Source organism: Chelon labrosus (assembly GCF_963514085.1).
Source record: "Chelon labrosus genome assembly, chromosome: 16".
In the NCBI taxonomy this organism is placed as follows: Eukaryota; Metazoa; Chordata; class Actinopteri; order Mugiliformes; family Mugilidae; genus Chelon; species Chelon labrosus.
The window spans coordinates 16,553,810-16,573,185 of record NC_140349.1 but is presented as its reverse complement, the minus strand read 5'-3'; the positions used below and the strand labels follow the sequence as shown (position 1 = coordinate 16,573,185).

The following is a 19,376-nucleotide window of genomic DNA, read 5'->3' as shown; positions in this document are numbered from 1 at the left end:
CCAATTCCCTCTAATAGGTTCTTATAAGGCTGATGTAATTGCTGTTATGTGCGCAATCTATGAGCCCATCATATCTTGAAGCTCAGTCATACGCAATCTTCCCCCGATTAAATGGCATGTTGATGCTGGATTAGGCCGCTGAGGATTCATTCGTGTATAGTTTACGCAGTGAAGAGAGATCCATATGTTGCTGGATGAATGTGGTTGTAATTTGCCTCACTTTAATGTGTCATTCTGGCACGGTGTTACGTCGGGTTTAGGAGATGATTGTGTGTTCCTGCTGCTCGATTGAGAACCTGCTCCAAGTTGTGCAGACTGTTTTAAAAATAACCCAGGGTTTCTGAGAGGCTGCGTCATTTGAATATTCAGTTGTCCTCGCGCGTTCGTCTTTATTTTATGTGTAGCTGCGAATTTTATTATGCACAAACCGAAGTCGTTTTCCTGCATGACCCGTGTCCCTATCAGGCTTAAAGACACCGGCTGATAGTTTACATAAATCTGCCTTCTGGTTTCGCCCCGACCCGGGAGGCTTAAACGGTGTATTATTCCAAACATATGCATTTTAATCAGCTCGGTCACACTTACAAGAACTGCAGTTAATAAGGCCATCAATCAAGCGCGTGTGCTGGAGGAGATGGGGAGGTGAGGGGGGGAGAGGGTGGCTCATCGGCGCGGTGTTTGCGAGCGCTTCTCTGATTAGGATGAACCTTTTACCCCAGAACAGAGATGAAAGGAGGATGAAAATGTAGCCTTCACAAGACACATTTGGTGTCTATTATTTTTTATTCTTTGTGTTTGCGATTATGTGGAAGAGAGTTTTGGAACGATCCCATAGAATAAAGTCTGGAGGATAAAATTTAAGTATTTTTGAAAATGCAAGCTTGCTTGTTAGATTTTAGCTATAATTACGCAATTGTCCAATATTCTTTTTGCCTTCAAGGCTTAATGGCAGACATTTCTCCGAATATTACCGCAATAACTTCTAATCTGCGGCGTAAAACCCCTTTTTAAAATGTGATTTGTGTGTCTCTCTGCGGGCCGCGGCGCTTCTCCAATCCTATTACGCTCAGAAAACTCTTTTAATTTGCGAGGCCCCCGGTCAAACGCAGGCCAATTAAGATCCCGCTGATTGTTGGAGGTCCTCTCTGAATGATCGATCTCTTTGCATTTCCAATATCTCCAGACAACTAATTCCGTCGTGTCTATTAAGTGGTCGCGGAGAAAATATGAGTGGCGTTAACGGAGCCCGGGGACCACTTAACTGTCACGGTCAATCTAGCGGTCCCACCAGGAAATACGGGGGCGCACTCTGGTGTTTTGACAGCGACCACTTGAGAGCAAAATTAGTGTTATTATTGAACGGGGGCGGTGGAGGGGGTGAAACAATTGCTGGTGTAGAAGATCCTTATCAGATAGCTTGTACTGAACGAAATCACACGAAGTAAAATCACCTGAAGGGAGCAAAACTAGTTTGGATCGGTTCTATTTTGATCCCATCGATTAATTTAAATTGCATAAATCCTCATTTGGGACCATGGCTATTTAAATAAATCATGAAAATTGTTTAGAAGACAAACACTCCATTTGTTCCATTGATTCTGTTGACAGTGTTTATTGCAAATTAGACGTTGATGACATCCCAGCTAAAACAAACAACAAAATTACAAATAAAAAATATTATAATAAAATAAAACAAAATCGGTCATTTCTTAGTCCGTATTCTCCACGAAATGCCACACAACTGGCGCCACTGTAGCAGTGCAAAGCGAGAGAAGGGTTAAAAAAAAAAAGCCCATAGGCATAATTTAATCACATTTTATCAGATTTAAGAATAGTCTCTTATATCGTTATAAGGGGAAACGGAAAGAAATGAGTGTTTGACGGCCATAAATATGCTCAGACTTTATTCTTTTTCCCATTTTGATTGTCCTCTCTCCATCCTCTTCTGGGTCCTTCCTCCTCTCCCCCCTCCTCCTCGTCAAACCGTGCGGGCTTGTAGTAATCCGTTCCCTTGGCGCCTTGTTACCTTTTGGCAGCAAAGATCCCTTGTATAATCATTAATTCAACACTCAGAATTCGCCGGGTCGTACATATACATCACTTACTAATTTTACTAGCATCTGCACATTTCGGCCCGGACCGGTGTAAGGGCCCCGGTGTGGAGAGTTGGTTATAATGAGACTGCCGCAGTCTGTTAACAAATCCCCTTGTTAAAAAGAGAGATGGAAAGCATCATTCTTGCGTAACTAACAATACACGTAGGCTGATTTGGACGCGAAAAGAGTCGACAGGTAATGATAAAAACCATAACGCCAGCCATGACGGAGATTTAAACGTTTCTCTGGACCCCCTTCTCTCATATACATCAAATTAATCTTTTTTTTTTTTTTTTTTTTTTTTTTTAAATCAAATCTGGTTTTGTGTCCATGCGGTTATATCTCAACCCACTGCCCTGTCTCTGTAATGGGATTATTATATTTCAGTTTTGGAAGATCTGTTGTGCGTTTTATAGCTGAGGATCTGGCTTATTATCCTCCCCCAAGTTTAAGCTGGCTTCCACTGCTTGCTTACTACCTCTTCATGCTGTTTCAGTCCTGATCTTATAATATGTTCGGTTAAAAGCATATGGTAAAGGCTTGTACAGATAATAGTTGATTAGTTTGGGTTCTATCTTGTCAGAGGCACTTCTTCCCTCTGGTCTAATGTCACAGATGAGGATTTGCTGAGCACTGAAGGCGTGAAAGTGACAAAAGCATCTGTCCTGCTTGTTGGGGAGCAAGTGAAGTCCGAGCCGGAAGGCCTGGTTGAGATACCGTTGGACTGACTGGAGTGGCAAGCCAGGCAGGAACAAGGACTTCCTCCAGGGCCCAGGCCGTGAGTCGGTCCTGGGTACAAAGAAGGGTGTCTGAAGGCGCACAGGAGCTCCGGCCTCTGGTAGGGATGAGACAGCATCCGGAAACTGTCGAGAGAGCGCAGGGGGGTTGAGAAAGGGGTTGTGGCGGCAGCAGAGCCAGCACCGACACCCAAGTGGGAGTAGTAGGGCAGCGGCAGGTGGGATGGGAAGGGGTAAGGCAGGTTCCCCGTGGCCGCCGCGTGGCTCATCATGTAGGTGTAGAAGGCCGGGTCGGCTGGGTGAGGCCAAGTCATGGCCAGACGCTGGCGTTTGTCTTTCATCCTGCGATTCTGAAACCACACCTGGAACAGAGACACACTGGGTCAAACATTAACCGCAACCCCCTCTGATCTGCAATAACAAAAGCACTTATGTCGATACGGTACTTCCGCTTTTAAGTACACCCAAATTTAGATTTGGGTTACATCGAGTTTTATTTATCTTTTATTTATTTTTTGTTTTAATTTATTTCAGCTAGTAAGTTGTATGTGCTGCGTCTCGTTCCACCTCTAATATATAGATAGATAAATAAATACATAAATAAATACATCGATAAAATCCAATCATCTGCTTCCATACCGCGTCATCTGCCGTTTTAGGAAAACTTTTTTGTTTTGAGATAGCTTTTTGGTCTTGTCTAGGTAATGTGCTGTTTCCTCTCTGCCGTTTCTGTATAGCCTGCAAAATTACGTTTCAGAATTCAAATTATTTAAACGCAAAATAGTTTTGCAGCACCCTGGTTTGGTTTTTGCATCAATGCAAGATCACAAAATGTGAGCTTGCGTTTATACTCCAGAGGCCTGACTCAGTTCCTGCTCCTTGGAGACAAAAATCTTACTTTGATGGTGGTTTCAGGTAGATTCAAGGCGGCCGCAAGTTCGCATCTCCGCGGCCTGGACACGTAGTTCTCCCGGTAAAATTCCTTCTCCAGTCGTGCGATCTGCTCCCGGGTGAACGCAGTTCGGTACCGGCGAATCTGGTCTGCTGCGTAGGATAGAGAGCCCTGACCCGGGATAGTTTTACTCGGATCAACACCAGTCTCACTTTGGTGACCCGGAGAATCCCCATTTCGACCTGAATCAATATGCAGAATAATTCATCATATTTAATTAGCATTCAGTGCATAACACCACAATGACAGCATAATTTAAATGAAACACATGCTCACTGAAGAGTTTTATTTATTTCATTCGTTTGGTATTTAATTGAGCATTTTCATAAGAGTTTGCTTTTGAAGACCAGGTTAATTTCGTTATTTTTACTACCATGTGTTTCACTTGTAATGTTGAGGGCCTTCCTGCCAGAGCTCTGGTATTGATCTCGTGGTGTCTTAAGTAGCAGCTATTTTTTATTTTATTTTATTTTTTTCCTTTATTTTAAGGTTTGTATTTTGATTTGACATGAACAGTAACTTTAATGAGTTAAAAATATGAAGAATTATGTTGTCATTCGTCTGCCTACTTTCTATCTTCTAACAACTACAGATTATTCTTAAATTACTATTATTTTTAATATTTACTCATGCAGTTTTCCTGTAGGATATAGTGAAGTGAGCCCTGAGTCTTTACGCCTTAAAAGATGAAGCCTGAAGATGAACCTGGAAGATGCCTCAGAGGCTCTCATAGTCACCTTCCAGTCACAGTTTTGCTTGTGGTTTTGGCTGCTTAAAATCCGAGATTATTCCTTATGCAGTAAATATACGTACAGGCAGATTTACTTTACGAGTATTGTCAAAGTCTGTGATGAAAATGCCTGGTTAGATTGTGGGTGTCACCTCTGTGTTTCCAGCCACAGTAGGCACTTGACAGAACAGCTGTGCAGCACCGACTACAGTGTAGTCTCTTATTGCGGTTTTATTGAGCGCAGATTATAATTTTCAATTTCACTGCAAGTTTTCATTTAAATTGTTGGATATTCCAGTCTGCATATGAAATAATTGAGTTGGATAATTTAGAATTTGGAATTCAGTCAACTTCATTAGAACAAGCATGCAGTCAGAGAAAACCTGCATGCAGCTCCCAAACACTGCCTACCTTTAGCTGTTGGGTAGTCCATGCTCTCAGGCGTACAGCTGACATCAATTTCCTCATAGAAGTCAGACTCGGTGTCTGAGCTGCTGCCGTCTTTGTGGGGATGATCAGATCGGTGCCTCTCTCCGGAGGAAGACGTGCCTACCGGCCTCATGTCGGCGCACATATTCCTCCGTGCGCTCTCCTCCACCACGAGCTCGGTCCTTTCCCGGGAGTAGGGTGCTGCGCCGGGGCTCAGACAGCTCCTGTGCACCGATTTCCCCCGCGTTTCCCGAACGGGGCTTCCTATACCTTCCGACAAATGAATGCCGTTCTTGCCAAGCTGGCCACCTTCCGCCACCATCTCCTCTCTGCTTTCCATCACAAGCACGAGTTGGAAAAGCTCGACTTCGCAGGAGAGTGCAAGCCGTCAAAACCAAGGCGTTGATTCTCAGGTTGGAGGGGTGTGCGTAGTGGTGGTGATGGCGGTGGAGGTGGGTGGGAGATTGATTCCTAAGCAGTAGGAGAGGCTTCTAGAAAAGAAGGGATGCAATCCGGTCTGACCCTGAGAGAAGACCGCTCCAGAGTGCTGAGAGGGAGCTCTGGGAGGGATCACCATTTACCCTCTCTCTCTCTTTCTTCAGAGCTGTCATTCTTAATAGGCCAGTCGTCATGATGGTCCCCCCTGATGACGACACGCTATTGATTGGATATGTGGGTAAACAGAAGGAGCAATGGTAGCGGCGAGATAGAGGTGGGGGCGCGTCAGAGGGCAGCATTTGAAACAATAAGAGCATCTACTGTATCTGTCAGTCTGTTTGGTGTTGAACTATGCTTTAATTTAATTTTGTCTGTTTATACAGACATAAGTAAAACAATTTAATAGAATCGAATTTAACGAATCTACATAAAAAAACCAAAAAACATATCAGTATATTTAACCAGTCACTAAGAATTCCGAATTCACCAAAAACGGAGACAAATAAATAAATAAAAACCAATAATCATTTTCCTACCATATATGTCATACCAAGAGTGCAATTAGTGAACCCCTCTTCCTGCTCCCCTCCATGGTTTCTCCTCTCTCCCTCTTGTCCTCATCTTAAGTGGAGTCAAGTAAAGTCCTCAGAGGTCAAGTCTTGCGGTCAGAGTTTAGATAAGGGGCCATTTGCCATGAAGTTTGAAAATTCAAAGCACAGACCAAGACAACCAGTCCTTAGTTCATTATTTGAACCTAAAATAGTTATGATATTATCTCGTAATACGTGTGTGTATAGTCGTTTTTTTTATGGGCTATACTGGGAATCAGTCTTTAATTTGAAATAAATTATCCATAGCATCATGGTGTGGCACCATGAAAATACTTGATCAAAGCGCAGTGATGGTTGGAGCTTTGGTTAATGATGGGTGTTTTCTCCCCAACTCTTTTGATATAAGATATGCAGCATTTACAGTAAAAGTTACTGATCATTGGCAAAAAAATAAATAAAAATACTGTAGGCTAGATTGCTCTTGTCCGATGGCTAATAATTTGTCTATTTTAACTTCCTCTGCCTTCAAGGGACAAAGATGTCAACCTTGCAGAGCGCAAGGCACTAATGCCGAATGCAATTAACGTAGTTGTGGCAAATTAAGTTTCATTACATGCTCGGTTTAATTGTGAAGCATGCAGTGCACTGAATGTCCACTGGATGTGTGTGAGCTCCAAGCCTCTTCAGCCTAATCAATCCATTAAACTGTCAATAGTTAATTTAATCAAATTTCTTTCTTTCTAATTCGCTTTAGAAATCTGCCCTGGCAATAGAATGCGTCAAATATTAGAAATAAAATAAAATAAAAAGAGCGTTTGGCATCTATTACTTAAATAAATACACATGGAGACTGCTCCTAAGATAAATGTCGTTTTTAGCTTTAAAAATACAATACATTCTATATTATGTTATATTTAAACAAATTGCAACTTCTGCTTCTGGGATAATAAATCGGGTTACATTTTGTAAAGGCAGGTGATATCACAGGCAACTGACCACACCTGACGTCTCTGAAAGCAGCCTTTTTCTTCTTTTCCCTACAGATTTTGTACAGATTTGGGATCTGTAGGTGCAGGACTCGAGGGTGTGCTTGGATGTCGATGATGTCGTTAAAGAGAGGTGGTGTCATGTGGTCTCACAGAGAGGGGAGAGTGGCAGACTGGAGAGTACCAGGAGCCTCCGCTGTCCTTGTGCGCCCTCGCCTGTCCGAAAAAGGGAAAAGGCCCCGAAGCAGCAGGCTCCCCCTCCCCCAGGCCGGCGGCAGAGGAGTGAGGGAAATTCCTTTGGCTTTCTCCCCCGACTCTTTCATCTGGAAAAAAGTAAACCTCTCTCCCTCTCTCTCTCTCTCTCTCTCAATGCCTCTTTCTCTCTCTTTCTCTTTAGCGGTTCCTTACTCTGGCTATTGTTGCTGCGTTTGAGTGTGCAAAAACCTGTCTGTCTGTTAATATACCTGGCTGACTTATATCTGTCCGTGTACCATTAAGCTGTTATATGGATCTGATACTGAAGGTAATAATTACAGGCTGCTATTTTTATTTTTTAGGACAGAAATGAACATGAGTCTTTTTATGAACCACAAATAGAAAGGAAGGAAAAGAAGGACATTTACATCTTAACCAAAAATATCCATAATAAATATAACTTATAAAAGTTAATCTGCATATACTGCGTTGGTTATACCTGATAAACTCTATTAATGTGATTCGATATATTCTGTAGGCCTGCAGCCCTTATTTATATGTTTACATTTACACAAGAACGTTACTTTCTGTATAGAGCCACCCGCGGAGGCAACAGCAGATTACTTTGTAGCCTGAAAAATTTGATTGTACTTAGAAATTGGTTTGCTTCTGCTTTCAAAATCATAAACACGGCTTATCGTGCAATCTAAATGAAGCACCAAAAGCTGGCAGAGATCCTATTCCGTTGCTACTTGTACCAGGAGTTATGCAATGGGTCGTTGCCAGGGCAGATGGGATCTTGTGATCAACCACAGATAACACTCAGAAATGGTTTTGCGCAACAGAGGAATGACCTTGCGCGTTAACAGTAGTGTCACTTATATTGTGTGTGTTCAAGATAGTGAAGGACACCGGATGGGTTTGGAGAGCCAGCTGATTGTGGAACTTGTTTTTCTTTCTTACATGAATAAAGAACGACGTTATGCATCACAGTTATCTTTATAACAAATCCTGCACGCTCTTGTGGCTTAAGTTCAGAAAACCGGACTGCAGTGCAGCCGTGTGCCATAGTGTCTAGTTTTGCAGGAGAAGATCAAAGAGGGGGAGCGCCCCCCGCGGCAGACACTGCAGAATGCGCCCCTCAGTTTTACTAGCCAGCCCAACTTGAACTTGACCATGGAGCCTGCGCAGTAAGCATGTAATCCTATCCGAGGCCCTGGCAGTGCAAATCTGGCAGAATGTTTGCTTTGAGAAAGACTAAAAGCGTTTCAGTATGTGATAGTCTTGCGCATGAATGGACTTGGTGGATTTTCAGTCTTTCCGCTGGCTAAGGTGCACCACATTTCACACAAGGAACCTGGAAGAAAATAAAAATCTAGCCTATCCTTCATTATGGTGGCCCCTCCCGTCTCCGTTGCTTCAACTTGGCCTTGAAACGGGATGACGCAGCTACTAGAGAGTTAACTCGTTGACCTTGGAGCGAAACGAGTCCTGATGACTATACAGCTGGAAATATCTGCGCTGTAAGATCCTCTTTATCGCTCTTCATAGCTCCATCCTACGCTATTACACGAAGGGCTTAGCAAGCCACTGAGATCAAGCCTGTATTACCCAATTAAAGGGGAAAACATCATGGGGTATGGCTTACCACCAATTCAGCAGTAGCTGGTCGACACACCAGGTGCAAAGCCCTGACGTTTCACAAGAGTGTATGCGATTCTTTAAACTGGTGTGTGAGTCTCTGGCATCTTTGCGAAAGGTGATATTTACAAGTCTGTCCGGTTGCAAATGGCTTTTTTATTTTTAGAGAGTGTTGCTGTCATCAGTTCCTCTTCGAGTCTATGTCCCACTGTTTCCTTTGTGTTGTCTAGACGTTTTCAGCTGGTCATAATAGACATTACAGGCCACTGCTGAGAAGAGTTGCAATGACATTTCTATTCGTAAGTCTGTCCACTGTTTTCAGTGGATTTGCGATGGCTGAAGCTTAGTTGTTTTGTGCGAGCAATGAACACTCAAACAGGCATCCGGCTGATTAACATGTAATTGAAAGCGCGTTTCATTCAACCATGCTCAGCGTTTTTGAATTGTGGCTTTTCAATCTTCTGTCTAGACTTATGGGTTAAATGTCAGCATTTACCTCACCTCGGTTAAATAATAAAAAACAATACATGGAAATTGGCCGTCACCGCCGTTAACTATGGTGGTGTTTTTGTGCGCACTTATTCGGGTTTGCTTTGTTAATCTCATGGAAGGATTTATTCTTTTCTCTTTAAATTGCAGAGATGAAATGTTTTTATCCAGAAAAAAAAAATAAAAATTGCAACACTTTCCTGAACATTGTGTGTGCATTAAGAGTGAATGATTGCAGCCATACATGAAATATCTATATCAATCACGAAATTTACCAGTTTTTAAGAATACATTAAAGTAAATTTGTAAAAAGTAAATAAGTAAATAAATGCAACTAAAATCCTCAACATTCAAGATTTATTTTAAAATTGATAATTAGCATGTTTATGCTCTAAAAATCAAATTTCAATGTAAATACAAATATTTCTAATATGATTTAGGATTTTAATATTAGAAAAAATCTGCTAATGAACGTTTAGCAATTATTTTCGTTGTGGGTTTATATTTTTTCTCTTTTCTTTTCTTTGACAGATTTTTTTTTTTTTTTTAAAAAAGCTAAATTTGCCTCACTACAGTATCTGAGTTCACTTTATGTAAGAAAACACAGAAAACATGAAATGTAACAGGTGTAGATACGCGTTGAAGCTAGTTTCATTACTTTATTCGACTGATAAAATCGCGTGTTATTGAGGACAAATCAGGTTTATCTTTAAATGCTACTCACTTGCAGTGATTTGCGGTGCACTTAAAGCAGGACCGGAAAATATATTTTTTTCGGTCTTATTTGAAAGATGCTGGTTACAAAAGATGGCCAAAAAACAGCTTCTGTAGACCTAATATGACTTAATAATAATTACAACAATAATAATAACAGACAATTAGGCCAGTAACTTTTTCCATAGAATGCAGAAAAAGTAATGGCACTCAGTATATGCTTGATGTTACGATGTGTTACCATCTGTCTGGTTTACAGACCTAAGCCACTATAATGGCATTTTAAAAGTATATGCGATTCTCATACCCCTCTGTAGTTGTAAGTCTGCAATCAAAAACACAACAGATGTGGAACTGAATACCGGCTGAACATTCAATGAAACAAAGTGCAGACCTTTGTATTTACTGAAGTTCCTGCATGCCAATAAATGATTTCACATGCAGCTTACAGGCAGCAGGTTTAGCAGGCTGTTAACGCAGCATTTAAAACTTCTACTGGAGGAATTGAAACAGGCCGAAATTTGCAGCAAATGTGTCAGTCAAACGCACACATTAAGAACACCTTGGGAGTGGAACTTAACCATAGACCTCTGGTTGGCTAACCGAATGTGTCCGAAAGTGAACTGGGCCAGCTTTTTTTGTTATTTTTATGCAGTCCTTCATAATCACACCGCAGGCAGCCGTCCAGAAAATATGGAAAAGTCAAGTGTGTGACCGCCCTGTGGTTCCCTGCTTTGACCACAAAAACATATTGGCTGTTATGTTTTGACAGCCTTTTGACAGCCATTTACTTTAAACACGTGTCATCAACAGGACTGGAATTCGCCTTCTTAGCAGCCCGTTTTATATCGTACTTTATGTTATTAAGGATATAAATTTATTGCCTAGCATAACTTTATATAGACCTTTGCTTGCTTTACTCGGGCTTCAGGCGCCGAGGCCGTGGAATAAATGTGAGCTTTCTTTCTCTTGCTGCGTAATTTGGATGCCAGTACAAACAAGGGGTTGAGCCATGATAATGACCTCGGAGAAAAGCCTCCAGGCTGTGCTGCCAAGTCCTAAAGTGCAGTTCACGAAGCTTTCTTTTGGGATCTTTCAGATTAATGAGGGGGATCCATATCAAATTCAAAAGTTTAAAATCGCCGTTATCCCATATGGAACTTGCAAAAAACAAAACCAAAAATTAATTTAGGTTTATCTAACCTCCACGTTTTCTATATACAAGTGAATAACAATTTAATGCTAAACAAACATTTTCAGTAACAGTGGTTACTGGTACACAATGTTAGATGGAAACATCTTAATTGTGTGTCTGTTTGCCCCCCGTCAGTAGACTGCCCTCATTGTACTTGAGGACGTCTCCTGTCTGGGCTGACCACATGTGTGCGCCGACGGCCACCTTGGTGAGGACGCAGGGCTGTTGTTACACAAAGAATTGGATAAAATGCATAGTCCATTTGAATAAAACGCCCGTCCGTGGCATCAAAACAAGACCTGATAGCGGATTGTTATGGCACTGATAGATAGCTTGACATATAACGCATCGAACAGTTAATGATTAATGCTTGTCATTTGCTTATTTTGAATCTTTGTTTTTATACATTGACAAAGACACCTCAAGGCAGTGCGCAACAGGCTTGGCCTTGTACCATGACTCATAGTTGTTACTGCACGTTGTTGGTGAATGATTTAATTACATAGCCTTCCTTGTGTGATAAGACAAAATCTCGACTACTGTGCACAGTTTGTAAAGAATTGCATCATATTTCACCTGAGCAATACAAATATTACAATTTACTGCATTCACTCAAACTTGATTTGTCAAATTGTAACCTAGAGAAATGATGCGCGTAACTTTGTTTAACGATTAATATATATATATATATATATATATATATATATATATATTAATAAGCAGAAGTTTTGAAATCCTAATTCAAAAAAGGAGATTTTTCATTTTGAATCCAAAAGGTGAACAATGTTTTCTATGTTACCATTAACATAAATCTTTGTTTAATTACTTGAATACTTGATGTTAATACATTTTTTAAAACCCGCAACATCAGATCCTATCCGTTTAATACTTCTATTATTTGAATAAAAGGCGGTCAAATGACTTTCAGTCCGCCCACAATGAAGCACCTCGACCTCCCTTATGATCAACAGAAATCAAGCATCAAAACATCACGAAACGCCAAGTACACTTTGTGTCGGTACACGCACTGTACCCTTCACTGTGATTTCTTAGATTAAACAATCACTGTGGCTGTGCTTTTTTCAGGCCTAAAACACAAGACTATTCCAGTTAAAAAAAAAAAAAAAAAAAAAAAAAAAAAGATCAGTCTTTTTGGTTACAATTCATTGATCTCTGTATGTAACATTTTGTGTTGCACTTTATTGCGTAGGTGTCCATGTTTGTTTTTTCAGATGATATCAAATAATCTTTAAAATTTAGGTACATTGTCAATGTCTGTAGACTGAAACCATATGTCCACGTCCATGAATGACACTCACACGAATTACGGCGTATTTTTGAATATTTTTTATGTCCCTGTTGCAGATAACATACCAGTACAATGAGGCACAACAAGGCCCCTGTTTGGGAAAAAAAAATCCAGTGAAAGCTCCACTAGGTCCATTTCCCCCAGCACAGAATAGACGGGGAGCCACTGGTCGTAAACACAAACCAGACATACACACACCGACACACACTCCCTGTTTTCAGAGATCAACATCATTTTCACACATATCTGTCAAAAAACACCTCCAAAAGATCCGCAAATAAAAAAAAAAACAAAAAAAAAACACAAGAGCATTCCTTTTACATTTCCAGCGCTGGGACACAAAGGTACGCACCACCCAAGATATGCGGGTACAGACTAGTTCGTGAGAGTAAACGGTGGAGAAAACAAAATGATAGCAGTAAAAGTTAATGTCCTCCAATAGCTTTCATTGGGACAGGAATTCTCACCCCTCTTCCGCTCTTTTCAAGAGCTCAGACGGTCCCTTCAAAGCCTGAATAGTCCGACTGGCTGGATGGCTAGACGGCAACTTTCAACTTGACCTTGGCCTCCAGCCGTGTCTACCTTCTATGTAAAGCACGCACTGCCAAGTCAGAGCTATTTTCTGTCTTTGCATATTGAAAACTTGTCGGACGTCGAGTGTCTAGAATATTCCCCTCAAAACATGACGTTATATCCAACTTTCCTTTATTTTTTTTAACCTTAATTTGGCAAGGAGATGTTAAAGTGAGGCCTAACCGTTTTATTTTCCCAGAACAACAGTGTATGCTTAAATTAAGTTACTTGAAGGCAGTGGACTGCTTCTTTTTAATATTTCTACGTCCATGTGATAATGCGCAGAACACAGCTGAACAAGTAAATTATACCACATAGTGCATATGCATCGGCGGGCGATAGGAGTATGCTTAAATCCATGTGAATTGTGTACAATGCTGAAATATAACATACTTAAACATACACAACACATGTATACATATATATATATATGTGTGTGTATATATAAATGGAATATCATGTAAGTGAACATGTAAGAATACCGTGACCATTGCGACGCAGACAAAGGCTCGTCAGTATGTGCGCATAAAAGGCCATATCTATGCATATTAGTCATATGAAGATGGCTGATTCATGGCTGTTTTTTAAATTGTTGATCACTTTTCAATAATCGACTCCTATTCGAACTTTATATCTAAAAACAAAGAATTTACGCATCCATATTACCTAATTCTCTAATTTGAAAAGCAACAAAACTGTCTAAATAAAGTAAGATTATGTTATGCGTTCCTTTCTTTTTAAAATTAAAAACACCATCTCGATTAAAGTAGATGACAAAAGCTGAATCCCTTGTTAGGTACGGTCACCTTACTTCGCCGCATTTTTCTCCATTTAATTATCTGGTGATGTTTACCGTCCTCTTTGCATAGCCCGGTCACGTGACGACATCTGGACCAATAACAGCGCAACCTCTGCGCTCTTATGCGCGTCAGAGTGGCTTTACTCTCTGAGAACCAGTATCTCCTTTTTTCAGTCTGTGGGCTTTTTAAAAAAGAGCCAGAAGCTTCAATGTTGGATGCCGTGCTATGACAACGTCACTGCTCCTCCGTCCTCGCTGGGTCGACCCGTCGGTGATGTTCCTCTACGACAACGGCGGCGGTTCCGATGAAGTGAGCAAGAACATGGAGGGCTTTGCTGGTGGTAACTTTGCTGCGAACCAGTGCAGGAATCTGATGGCGCACCCTGCGTCTCTGGCACCCAGTACGGCTTACTCGTCCAGCGACGTACCCACCTCCGGCATGGGCGAACCAGTGAAACAGTGCAGCCCCTGCTCTGCAGCTCAGAATTCATCCAGCGCGTCCCTGCCATATGGGTACTTCGGTTACCCGTGCAGAATGTCGCATCACAGCAGCATAAAGTCGTGCGGAACGCAGCCCCCGTCCGCATATGGAGACAAATACATGGACACGTCTGCCTCGGGCGACGATTTCACCTCTCGGGCAAAGGAATTTGCTTTTTATCCAACTTACCCCTCAGGTCCATACCAACCTGTTCCCAGTTACCTGGACGTTCCTGTGGTGCCAACTATCAGTGCGCCATCAGAGGCCAGGCACGAGTCCCTGCTCCCTATGGAGAGCTACCAACCGTGGACTCTCGCCCCCAACGGCTGGAACAGTCAGGTTTACTGCGCCAAGGAGCAGCCTCAGCCTGGACACATGTGGAAGTCCTCCATACCAGGTAGGTTACATCAAGCAGAATCCAGCTTTTTCAGGATAGAGCTGTTTGACATGTTAGCGTTAGTACAAACAAGGTACACATTGTACAGCGGTGGATATGAAATGTCAGCACTGCGTTAGCCTGCAGAACAAACACTATAGACTATATAACAACCTGTAATAATAACAAATACGTTTTTAAAATATAGTAAAGAGTTTTAGAGTGATTAATGATTATTGTGAGTTAAAACTTTCTAGAAGACAAAAATATATTACTATCATTTTATTAATATTCTGTTATTATCACGTAAGTTTCAGGCTTCCCAACATGTTTTAGGAATTTAACACTTTATTGCTCATAGCTAGTCTTGAAATAATTGATTAGATTTTAAAGCAAGTGGAAGTGTGTCACTCAATTAGGAAAGGGAATGTATTTATTGGAACAGAAATCTAACCTTGATGGTGACTTTAAGGGTGAACCACATGTTGAGGAGCAGTTTATGACACCTTATGTTGTATATTTTTCTCCCCTCTCAGACGCAGTGTCTCACTCCGGGGGAGACTCAGGTTCTTACAGACGTGGAAGAAAGAAGCGCGTGCCATACACCAAGGTGCAACTGAAGGAGCTCGAGCGAGAGTACGCCGCCAATAAATTTATCACGAAGGACAAAAGGAGGAGGATATCTGCTCAGACCAACCTGTCCGAGAGACAGGTCACGATATGGTTTCAGAACAGACGCGTAAAGGAGAAGAAAATTGTCAACAAATTGAAACCCATCAGCTAGTTATTTTTATTTTCATTTTTTTTTTCTTATATACGGACAAAATCTGTGAGAGATAGACTTCCACAGATATACATACACTTGCGTTTGGACACATGGATTGGGACAACAAACTCCTTCCTAACTCAACATGATTCATATAGGCAGATGATTTCCCGGAGCTTCTGAAACAAGAATTCCGGGCCCTGTGAATGCCGGGATTTCCATTTCCTGACACTTGTTGTTGAATATTGTTTATGAACTCAAGTGGAAGAAAACAAAGAAATATCTAGCTGCAGTTTGTGTGAATAATTTTCTTATTTTATTTTTTATATTGGCATGCTTACTCTCAAAGCAGGAAAACTGACCCCAGATCAGAGAAGTGTGCGCCACCGAGCTACACCTTTATCTACAACTTTAACGAGAGTGATTAACGGAAGATTCACCGGAAGTGGCCGTGCCGTGGATTTGGACCTTGGGAATGTTAAATATTAATCACTCCCGTCTTCCTTTTTAAAACCTACTCACACGCTTAGCTTGTATGAAGTTTTTAGTCTTATATGAATCCGTGCTCTCATTCATATCCAATCCATGGTGCAATTGTTACTATAATGCTTAGATAATCGTCCGGGATATGTGTTTATATCAATCATAGCTTTTATAATGTGTGCGTATTCATGTGGTTGTATATAAGTATAAAAGTAAATTCCGGCATGATATCCAGGTTGTGTGTGAGTATGTCGGTGTTAAAGTCCGTCCCAATAAAATATGAACTTGGTTGAATTTGATCCAAGTCATGCTGGAAAATGGAGCCGTTTTATGGAATAAGACCATTATGAAAGCTGTTCATATTTTTACATTTATCCACTTTAAACTTTGGAGGAAATTACTGTTTAATTTTTGCTATACATCATTTTAGAATATTCTGAACTCCCAAACTCTCGCTCAATGTGACAGTTTAGGTTTCAGTAGTTAATGTAACTCTATTTGGCTTTGCTGGGCTTGTTGTAAGCTTGATACAGAATTACTATATACAAATTAAATTTAGGAAGTCAAATATTTGAACTGTGTGGGCCCAGTGGGTCATTTTTGACTCTGGGGAAAAAGGAAATAAGTCAGTAGAGGGTGGTCTGTGCTGAAATGTAGGCTGACATCGCCATCTAGCGACGACTTTGTGACATAATCTAGAGGACAATAAGTGGTTAAATATCCCATTTTCAATTTTAGAGGCCTGCTTAATAATAATATCTATAATTATAATAATGACAATAATGGTGGTCATAATGAAAATAGCTTCGATAATGCCGTAATAAATATTTAATCTATGACATTGACTAACTACGGAAGCCGTAATAAATGCACGCAAATGAAAGTAGAAAAAGAGTAGAAAAAAAAGCTCTTTTATTATTATTATTATTTTTTTTAATAGACACATAATATAAAAAGAACAAATACAAAATATCCCGCTGCTCACTCTGTGTAACATTTTATAGTGGAGAAAATTGCTTATGTATATTAAAATATGTCAAAGAAATTTAATGTTGAAGGGAGCCGAGGTGAATTTGTGGTTTTTGGGTAAAACAAAAACAGAGAAATAAATAAGATAATCGATATATGCACATAGATATTATTTGAAAAGATATGTGAATTGGGTCAAATGGCGCGGGCGGTCGGGCATGAATGTATTTTGCATGTTACTTTAAGACTTGCCTAAATATCCATTCTCGTCAGGCCTTTTTGCGTTTCCAGTTATGTATAAAATTAAGATTCAGAATCACAATACGACCTACTTCATCTGTTAGGTTGTGAAAAATTAGAAATATTAAGAAGTAAAACATGTGAACTGTCGAATATCTCGCGTCCGTCATTTATTTTGTAAGACGGAACTGAATTCAAATGGGCGGATTTAAATCAACGGTTTGCACGTAAAATGTAATGTTAAAAATAAATTAAGAAATGTATAATTTTAAGTTGCACTTTACGATTTACTTCCTAACATTTTGTCTTAGCCGTAGATGAAAGTCTGCTGTCACGCCACAAGATGCGTTTTTATTTTATTATTTTAAATGCAGTGCGACATTATATCCTAAAACATTTTCTATGTGCATCTGCAACCAAAAACCCATCCTCCATGCTTGACTGAGCTGCATTAGATGATTCAGGTTTACAGGCAGTTGAATGTTGAACATGAAACCAAATCCAGCCATTTTCTCTAGCCGTCTTTCCCACCTGTAAGGCAGCTTTACTTGGCAACATAACGGTTTTAGTCTATTTTATGTTAAATGTGCTACCACAGTTAACATTCGTACGCTTTAAGTATTTTGATAGTAGGCTAACCTAAATGTGTAGTTTTACACTCTAAAAAATACATTAATAATAATAATTATCTTATTACTGCAAACCTATAATTTTTGTAGTCATTATATAAGTCAGATATTATAAACACTGTTATATTGTTTAAACTGTTAGGTAATAAGTATTTACAATTAGTCAATTTCCTGTTTTAAAAGTTTTCATTTATTGGTTATTTATTCTTGTATGTTCGTTTGGTGTGCCTGTTTCAAACATTTTAACATTAGCATGTGTGTATTTACTCTTCAGAACCTACTTGTTTCACAGTCGTGTAAAAACAAAAACCCTTAACAAACTTTCGCTCCGGGTTATTTACGCTTGGTCAACAAAGTGAAGGATTTTGAAATTGAGAAATTCGCGTGGTCATGCGCATGCCCAGTTGGATGAAAACAAAACAAAACACACAAATAGCAGAGAAATGAGAGACTGTACATGGGATGCGGCGTCGATATGCTCCCACGTTTTCTTACGTGTTCACGGCGGGGCGCGCTCGTATTAATCAATGAGATCGTATTAAGCAATGAGATCAGAGATGGGAGAAAAGTGAGTGACTGCTGAGTGCCTCTCCGAATCCATAATAAAGGAAACACGGAAGAGAGGAAGCTGCAGAACGGAAGTTTGCTCCTCTGACGGGCAGGTTATTGGCTGTGAGGGAGCAGAGCGGCGTCTTATTGGCTTAGTGAGAACCAAAACAACTCTGTAAGTCCCGCCTATTGCGTGAGACATAACGTGACAGCCCGAAGCTCACAGCACAACGCTCCGCCTATCCCTCTTTCCTAACGAGCCGTCTTTGATTGGATGGCCCATGGACTATGGCAGGAAAACCCCGGAGGTTTGACTGCGTCACTGCGTTCAAGAATGGAGTTCTGCTGCCACACTAAGGAAAAGGAGAGAATTACAGTTAATTTTAGTTCTTAAACTGGCCCCATTTAACCCATTTTAATCAAAACAAAATCCCATTCACGTTTACTGTAATCTCGCACGAGTAAAGAGAGTAAACTAAAAAGGAAAAGACTGCCTATTTAGATGCACTTTCAAGCAACTTTACAATCCTTCAAGTCACGCCAATAGAAAAATTATTAATTTAACAAAACGGAAAAGCTCGTGGCTATAGCTCCTCCTTTTTAATCAAATATAGCCAATGAAATAACAAATAAATTACAGTTTGCCTCCGGACATAATGATTTAATTCAAAAGTATTACTGACAAAACGGATCAGTGTTTCAGCTGATATACCCACCAGTAAGCAGTTTGTCACTCGCCTACCTCAGACGTGGCTGAGCACAGACAGGGCCGACAGTGGACATTGCTCTTTACATTGACCTTCGCTGACTCTGTGCGTAATGGAGGCGAGGCCGGCAACAATTCACTCGGTCAACAAAGCTCTGGGCAAGCTTGGAAGCGGAGTTTAGAAGATTATCTCGTAATACACCCTACAGATCTCAGCAGACATAAGCTCATCCAAGACCGTGACAGCGGTCAAATAGAAGCACTTGACCGAGATTATGCGAAAGCCTCCTCAATCTCCCAGTCGGCGCCTTATGGTTGCAGACGGGGGGTTTCCTCTGTCCTG

At 40.6% G+C, this 19,376-nt stretch overlaps 2 protein-coding genes across 2 annotated transcripts; one reads left to right on the top strand and one right to left on the bottom strand.

Moving 5' to 3' along the window:
- Positions 1-2,667: 2,667 nt before the first annotated feature.
- evx1 (even-skipped homeobox 1) lies at positions 2,668-5,284 on the bottom strand (the record flags this gene model as incomplete). The annotated part of the gene is made up of 3 exons (XM_084562992.1): positions 2,668-3,195; positions 3,732-3,967; positions 4,927-5,284. 3 exons carry the CDS (start codon positions 5,282-5,284, stop codon positions 2,668-2,670), a joined length of 1,122 nt encoding a protein of 373 aa, XP_084419118.1.
- Positions 5,285-13,974: 8,690 nt separating this feature from the next.
- hoxa13a (homeobox A13a) lies at positions 13,975-16,692 on the top strand. Its single transcript, XM_084563420.1, has 2 exons — positions 13,975-14,712; positions 15,228-16,692. The coding sequence occupies exons 1-2, from the start codon at positions 14,061-14,063 to the stop codon at positions 15,473-15,475; spliced, it is 900 nt and encodes a 299-aa protein (XP_084419546.1). The 5' UTR covers positions 13,975-14,060; the 3' UTR covers positions 15,476-16,692.
- The last annotated feature ends 2,684 nt before the right edge of the window (positions 16,693-19,376 follow it).